We start from the raw sequence: 8,588 nt of genomic DNA, 5'->3' as shown, positions 1-8,588 counted from the left end.
CACAGAGATGATACATATTTTATTTAAAAGCAACAAACGGTACAAAATTACAAGATGGGGGGGGTCACAACATTACGTACATACATACAGGCAAGACAAGCTGTCTATCAGTCTTCGAGGTTATGGACCTGGTTTGTGTCAGAAATTGCACCCTATTCCCTATATAGTACACTACTTTTGACCAGGGCCTGCATAGGGTTCTGGTCAAAGGTAAGTGCACTGTGTAAGGAATAGGGTGCCATTTCTGACACACCCCTGGATATATAGTTCTGTACATCAGAGAGCTGCTGTGATGTTGGTATTGGACTGGTTTTGTGATTCCAGCCTTTGGCCGCGTTCCAGACCAACTACTTTGCAGTCACTTGCCAGATCTCAATGGCTGCGTTCCAGACCGACTACATTGCAGTCTCTTGCCGGATCTCCACGCCTGGATAAGTGTTTTAACATGTCAGCTAACCGCATTTGCTCAGTCGATGACGTGGCACAGAACCATTTGTTGCTGTGTGCAGCACGACTGCAATGTAGTCGGCCTGGAACGTGACCAATGTTTTGACGACCTCAGTATCGTGTTACCTAGGTTGGAGTTGGCAGTATTGGACATGTTCTGTGTGTGGCACATGGTATTGAATGGCATGTTTGTGCTGGCTTGTATTGTAACACCCCTGAGGTATAAGAGGTATCCATTTACATCAATCCTGATACTTGACCAATGACCTTCTCAGAATGCCTGACGTGTCGTTTGTGATTGGCTGTATCTGGCAGTATTGTACCAGGCATCGTCCAATGACTGGGGGAGAACTCGATATTCTAAAGTGGCTCCCGTTCCTATGTCACTTTCCTCTCATTCTCACTGGAGATACTATTAGTACGCTGCTGACCTGCAAAATGAATATTTGGGTCAGGAGTGTCCGTATAGCCTTTACTCATTCTCCCTGATCTAAAGGGGGAGGCTAGACGGCAGCTTTATGAAGCTCCACTGCTAAGCTAGGAGGGCCCAATCCCAAACTGACCTGCTGCACCTGACCCCCTACCCTATCCTTCATTTCTTGCAGGAAGCCCCATTGGCATGCTAGTATGGCCAAATTCCAAACACCACATCCCTCAAGGTTAGAGTTATCATGTTGTTTTTAGGTTCCATTGCTAAACTAGTAGGGCCCGATCCTGAAACACTCTCTTGCGCCCTGCCCCCTCGGTCATCGTTGACTTTCTTGACGATCTGAAAGGCCTGGACGGGTGTAATCAACATCCATATACAGTACCCAAACCCCAGCCATATTGATTAATGCTCAAAGACTAACACCATGGAAGCCACTTTAAGAATACAATCGACTCTGTGATGTCCATAAAATGACCATCAATTCTGTGTAAATGTGTACAGGTGCGTATGGCGGTCGTGGTGGCCCCTGTGGGTCCTTCACACCTCCTCTGGGTCCTGGGGCCCCTCAGTTCCCTGTGTGGGGTCTGGGTGGAGCCTGAGGATGGGTTTATTACACATGGGGCACACGCTACGGATCTCCAGCCACTTCAGCAGGCACCTGGATGGGACACACAAAATAGACTGAGATGTCCTCAAAAGTGCATAACCTGTTCAAATATTATCGAGATGCATCCTTCATTTTATTCTGTCTGTCCTTCATTCCTTTCTTCCATGAGCTAATCATTGATCTGACAAGGATGTTAACTTCAAGGAAAGGGGGGATGGAACCAGAAGGATTTATGTGATCATGTTAGTTTCAGCTGCCTCTGGAACGTCATTATGACCACAGACGTGTTGACATTTTGTAAGCTCTGTCTATAAGGCGAGCCTGATGGTTAACTCACTTCTTGTGAAATGCGTGCGAACACGGACACACGGCTAGCTCATCTCTGGTCCGAAACTCTTCCAAACATACTGCACACGTTTGCTTTTAAGGGCAAGAAGAAAAATGTGTGTTAGTGTGTGTGTGTGGTCACATTTACAAAAACAATGATCGAGTCAACCCGCCCTTAGCTCGAAGTTAAATACATCATCTGAGTTCAAACACTCGACACCAGGTTAAATGAACGGCATTGCATCGCCAACACGAGCCACACAGAAATGGGTCAGAAAATGTTAAATTATTTTCCAAGCGATCTGCATTGAACTAAAAAACGTCCCACAGAATAACACGACTTACTCCTAGAAGGCTCAGCTTCTTTCCTGCCCCTTTAAGAACCACCTGTTGAGAAAGAAAAATAAAAAGCAGTTTGTACATGTGTTAGAGTGAGCTACTTGACACACACACCGGTATTGGTACAAATCCAGGGTTGATGTAATGAAGGTTTACTATAAAGAGTAGGCGTTGTGTTTCAACGCACGACAACAGACAGTGTGAAATACTGTAGTAGTAGTTGAACCCTGGTCAGACCCCGGTGCTACACGTGCTCGTGTAGAGAAAGGCCTACCTCATTGTAGCTGAACTGCTCCCTCGTCCCTTGCTGTTTCAACCTACAAAGAGACAAATACAAAATGGCCGTGTTTAAAGATGGAGTCTGGGAACTAAAGCAATTAAGTTGACAAACTTTGATTTGTTTTACAAAATTGAAACATTGTGTGAATTGGAATTCATAACATTTCTTATTTGGGGGTGGATAACGTACACGAAATGGATGACATAGTACACAATCGGGCACAATTATACAAAACCTCTGTGGCATCACTTTAAAATGCAGGGTATTCCAATGGCCTATCTTATACAGTGCCCTCTAAGTATTCACAACCCTTGACCTAGACAGGCACTGTATGTCAGACTTGGTATTTCTTGCTTCCATTGCATGGCGCTTTGTTAAGATGTAGAATATAACAACTGATGCGTTAACAATGTCAGACACCAACATAATGTAATATACAGTAGAAGTCAAGGGTGGCTACTTTGAAGAATCTCACATATGATTCCATACGTGTTATTTCATAGTTTTGATGTCTTCACTATTATTCTACAATTTTAGAAAATAGTAAAAATAAAACAAATAGTAGTAGGTTTGTCCAAACTTTTGACTTGTACTGTATATAAATAATATCATAGGCCTATAATATGATAATACGTCATTAAAGAAAGGCTCTTGAAGCATAATAAGTGAAGCCTCCATGTGGATAAGTCTACATGTTAATATCCTGATTGCGATGGCAACCGGCCAGCAGCCATCTTTGTTTGGGTCCTTCGCCCTAGGGTTTCCAATAGGTGGCACAGCCACAAAGTCAAAATTAATGAGCACAAAACTGTGCTTTTTGGTCTTTATTTAAGTTTGGGTTAGGCATAAGGTTAGCAGTGTGGTTAATGTTAGGGTTAGGTTTAAATTCAGAGGTTAAATGGTAGAAATAGGCAGGGTTTATCACTTTGTGGCTGTTCCAGCTAGTGATGACCCTACATACCTGAAGAGGTAGCAGCAGAAGATGAGGCTGAGCATGAAAACGAACAGGCCGATGCCCAGCACTATCACATAGACATTGAGTGGCAGGTGGTAAGTGGTATCCATCTTGCTATGTCCACAGTACTTCTCAAAGTGCTGGAGACCTAAACCACAGGCATCCTGAGAGAAAAAAAATATTTGCACAGCTTGTTGTCATGAAAGAGATTGTCAAAACAATAGAGGGACTTGAACGAAAACATGTCACAGCCTACCTCACTTACCATATAATGTAAGTGTTATAAATACTGATATGTTTTCCCCTCTCAAAACAGAGGAGCCGGGGACATATCCCCACATGCAAATGGTTCACAGCTTCTTGTTTACACACCTTTAAAACAGGAGAGAGAGACACTAAAATGGAACACAGAATCTCTCGCTGATTCACTTCTCACGTAGGTGTTATAACTAGAGACATATTTAGATTTGGACTAATATATTTCAGTCTAAATATAGGGCTCTCGTTATAACTGCGTTGCTTATTGTATGGTATTCCTCCCTTAGACGTCTCCATTATACCCTCCATGTAGGACACCAGAGCCACCGACATGTGTTTTACTATCTAGGGCTTCATGTTAGAATGCCTAGTAAGCCTTGTATTGACAATCCAAACGACAAGGTCAATATTTGGTGAGGAGGGAGGGGGAAGTGACTGCCTGGTATTTGGCTCCCATCCCACCCGTACTGCTCTGTATTGCTCTGCTCTGACTGGAGCCGAGGCACGTAATTGGCAGTGAACTAAACCAACATGGAGTACGGTGGCTCCACTTCCGTCGGTGGGCCATCTGTTCCACAGACTCCCCTTCACAGACTAGGTGGCTGGCTTGTGTGTTGTGTGTGTGTGTGTGTGTGTGTGTGTCATGGGTGGGGGTTGGTTGGGGGCTTTAGCTAGCCTTTTCATGAACAGACACACAACACTCTAGGGACTGAGGCACCATTTGGCAAGACAATGGTAACCAGGAAGCACCACTTCCACCCATATGCCCCATGTGTTCTGTTCTTGTGAATTTGCCTCACCACGGACGAGATGCCCCCTTACCCCCCTCTCTTTGCCAGTCTGTTTTAACGGCCGTGTCACTTCAATTGGAGTGATAGAACGGGGGGGGGGGGTCATTAATATGACATTGGGGTAAAGGGAGGGGGGAATGGGAGTAAGGGGGGGGGGGGGGTCTTAGAATTGAAACATGGTTACATAGACAGTTTATTTTCTCAGATGTAGAATGGACCATATGCAGAGACCGGCTAGGTATTGAATAGCTAAACAACCTCTAGTCGTACCGTTAGTTACAGTTACATGATGGTTGCTATGTAGCCAATATATATATATATATATAACTAACTAAACACGACCCTGGAAAATATAATTATTTTGAGTTCCGTTTCGCCCTGTCGACAAACCCAACTGAACCCACAAGCAACTTCGTCATTTCTCATTTCTCAAGCATATCAATTACAGAAGCCCTGTTAGCAGTAAGTAAAGAGTTGGAGGGGGGAGGGTTATAGTGGAACACACAGGATGTGTAAGCTACAGACTGCATTACATTGACTTGGCAGAAGGTTGAGGAAAAACACTTACCGTTACACCATTGGAATGGTTGCATGAAACCTGACTCCCAGGACTGCAGCAGTAAATCCAGGCCCTGTCAGGAGAAGGCTGGACCTGTGTGAGGGCCAAACTACCAGGTTACCCCGACGCCCGGAAGCCCAAAATCAGTCTCTAAACTGGGGCTAAAAGAAGACAAATGAGTCGCTGGGGTGGTTTGAGGTCGTGGTGGATCGTCCACAAACAAAACCATGAAGATGATCAGAGAAGAAGAGTGTACAGATTCTGGCTGTGCGGTTTTGTCCACTCAGCAATCTATGCGCGACATTCCCAAATCTGGATTAGCTCCCGAGGGTTAGGATTGGGAGATGTAGGATTGGGAGATGTGGGATTGGGAGTGCTGCAGTCCTCGTGTGTGCTCCTTCTCCTCTCTCAACGTTGACGATGACGTCCAAGTGATGACTGTCAGAGAGAGACGAAGAAATCAGTTTAGTCACATGGCTCTTACCTCATGTCAATGTCCACTGGTGAAATCTTCTCTCGACACGGATCAAAACAACACACACTTCCTTTCCTCCCAATCAAAACAACTTGCATTCAGGAGAAAAACAGCTCCATAAATTGCAATCCGGTAAACAACAACTGTCCAGTTCATCACAGTGACAGAAAACCATTCCAAACGACAAGAGTCCCTGCTCTTATTCCAGTGTGGGAGGTATTAGTCCCTGCTTTGTCCCCCTCCAAATCCTTCTGAACAGAGGGATTTTCACAAGCTTTATCCCCTCTGTCTGCCCTCTCTTCTCCTCCTCTTCCTCTACTCCTTCAGGGCTCTGATCTACTAGGGGGGTAGAGCGTACTCTTCACAGCAGGAAAAAGATGATTCCCCCAAAACACAAACAAAGAACAGTCTTCTAGCTAGGATATTTTGCTAGTGTGTGTGTGTGTGTATTTAGGAGGGGGAAGTTCCTACTCTCCCTCTAACCATCTGCTGCTTCGATTGGGGAAAATGTTGAGACAAAGACAGTCTCCCACCTCCAGCTGGCCTGGTCATGATGGCAGGGTTCCCTCTTCGTCTCAATCCATAATGGTGGTCTAGAAATCTGCCTCGATCCTCCTCTGCTGCTTCTGCTATTGCTGCTGCTGTTCCTATATTTCTGCCTATGCCTCTCTCAATTCAATACAAGGGTCTCTCTCTCTCTCTCTCTCTCTTTGGTTTGTAAACAGAGCTCTGGCTGTTGGTCATGTGACCAGTCCTTTGCCTCGCAACTCTCATTTCCCTCCTCCCCCTCCCTCTCCTGTGGGCCCTCCCCTTCTCCCTCCATCCTCCAATCCCTGTCTCTCTCCCTTTCTCCCTGGGAGAGGTAAAAACAGGCATAGGCAGGAGGGTGGACAGGGGGGCTAGACATTGACGAATGAGACGACTGGATACGGTGTGTGTGTTGGAGTCTTGCAGGAAAGACAGGGAGGGCCCGGTCAGTGACATGTGCACTGCTGCCATCCAGACAACAACCCAGTTTCTCATTAATTATGTGATATATGTACGTTGCAAACCAGCAATGCAAAGCCAGGCAGGGTGAGGGGAATGCCAGCAGCCAGTCCTTTTACTCAAAACAATAAAACTATCACTGGGCAACAAAACCAACATGGCTATCACAGCCAACGCATATAGGGGGATTGGGAAGCTAGCTCTGTCAGTCGAAGCCCTGGTTATTTTCCAGTTTGGTTATTGGTTCCAGTCTGGTTATTTTCTATAGTCTATATATAAACGTGTTGCTATCATGTTGGTAGAGAGAGGAGCCGAGTTGGAGGGAGAGAGGGAAATACAGAGAAAGGGAGATCAAAAGAAAGCAGAAAGAAAGACAAATACTAGAGAGCGAAAGATGGCCAGAGACATCCATCCTTCCACCCCCACACGTCAGTCCTGCCAGACCAGCAGGCCAACAGGCCTTGGAGACGACAGCTGCAGGATTTGGGCTGTAGGGTAGGGAGCTAGGAAGGAGGATATATACTTTCCTGGCGCCCTGGTTCCCTGGGCCATGTTCATTAGGCACCAAACGGAAGAAAACAGACTAAAACTGACCTTATGGGGGAAAAAACTAATGAATTTCACATGTGAAGGTTCCCTGGGCCATGTTCATTTGGCACCAAACAGAAAAAACAGACTAACACAGCCCTTATGGGGGGAAAACAGATGAATTTCACATGTGAGGTATTCCAAAAACACGTTTTCATGTTATCATGTGATCTTATGTGAAGTCAATGTGATAACATGTGACAACATGAAACTACACGTGAAAACGTGATCACGTGCAGTGTTCCAAAAACATATTTTCCTTCTAGAAAACCCTTTTTGCATCAGCAGATGTCACAAAGTGATTATACAGAAACCCAGCTTAAAACCCCGAAGAGCAAGCAATGCAGATGTAGAAGCCCAGGGGCTAGGAAAAACTCACTAGAAAGGCAGGAACCTAGAGGGAAACCAGGTTCTGAGTGGTGACCAGTCTTCTTCTGGCAGTGCCAGGTGGAGATTATAAGAGTACATGGCCATTATAGCCGGACTGTTCTTCAAGATGTTGTAAAAGTTTAATAGATGACCAGCATCGTCAAATAATATTCACAGTGGTTACAGCAGAAACTGGATCAGCAACATGACCAGGTGGACTAGGGAGGGGACAGTCAGGAGTCCTCAGACCAGGTAGTGCTGAGGCATGGTCTGGTCCTAGGGCTCAGGTCCTCCGGGAGGGGAGGGGAAGAGAGAGAGAGAGAGAGAGAGGGGGGGGGGGGGGGGGGGGGATGGGAGAATTCTAGGAAGCATACTTAAGATCAGACAGGACACCAGATAAGACAGGAGAAATAAACCAGATAGGACAGACTGACCCTAACTCCCCCGCACATCGTGGGACACTGTGGCCCTGTCTGACGATACCCTGCTCTCCCATAGCATACCAGGGAGGGAGTGACTCCCTGAACCTATCTAATGAGAAACTGTTGTTTTCTTGCTAATGAAAATGACCAGTGTGTGGGAGGATACCCTGTTACCAGATCTGCTCTATAGCTAAGCCCTATGGTCATACCAGTTGGCTATACAGCCCAAACTGATCTGGGACGAGCTGTTATGAGGAGGAAATGGAGGCTTCCGTGGGATCCGGGGGATTCATTACATTCTCATCATCCTATAATTATGACATCATCATTATCCAGCACAGCTGTATTGTCTGTCGGTCCAAGATGAATCTCTGCTCCCAGAACCAAATCAGCTACTCTGTTCAACGCTTCCACGAGAGTGTAGTACAAAACAAGATGAAGATGTTCAGTCGATATGGACGTTTTTGATTTATAAGGATGCCCTATGCTCCATTAACATCCTCAAATCAATTGTATTGGTCACATAAATCCAATCAAATCAAATTTTATTTGTCACATACACATGGTTAGCAGATGTTAATGCGAGTGTAGCGAAATGCTTGTGCTTCTAGTTCCGACAATGCAGTAATAACAAGTAATCTAACTAACAATTCCAAAACTACTGTCTTGTACACAGTGCAAGGGGATAAAGAATATGTACATAAGGATATATGAATGAGTGATGGTACAGAGCAGCATAGGCAAGATACAGTAG

The 8,588-nt window shown here is 45.4% G+C and overlaps 1 protein-coding gene across 1 annotated transcript; it reads right to left on the bottom strand.

Moving 5' to 3' along the window:
- Positions 1-4: 4 nt before the first annotated feature.
- Positions 5-6,231, bottom strand: LOC110485749 (RING finger protein 122). Its single transcript, XM_036940408.2, has 7 exons — positions 6,002-6,231; positions 5,003-5,431; positions 3,392-3,549; positions 2,425-2,467; positions 2,157-2,198; positions 1,822-1,904; positions 5-1,535 (listed from the first exon to the last, which is right to left on the bottom strand). Exons 3-7 carry the CDS (start codon positions 3,493-3,495, stop codon positions 1,415-1,417), a joined length of 393 nt encoding a protein of 130 aa, XP_036796303.1. The 5' UTR covers positions 3,496-3,549; positions 5,003-5,431; positions 6,002-6,231; the 3' UTR covers positions 5-1,414.
- Between the last annotated feature and the right edge of the window lie 2,357 nt (positions 6,232-8,588).

This window comes from Oncorhynchus mykiss, chromosome 13, assembly GCF_057628025.1.
Source record: "Oncorhynchus mykiss isolate SJ-2025 chromosome 13, ASM5762802v1, whole genome shotgun sequence".
Taxonomy (NCBI): domain Eukaryota; kingdom Metazoa; phylum Chordata; class Actinopteri; order Salmoniformes; family Salmonidae; genus Oncorhynchus; species Oncorhynchus mykiss.
This window is presented reverse-complemented; position numbering and strand designations above follow the sequence as displayed.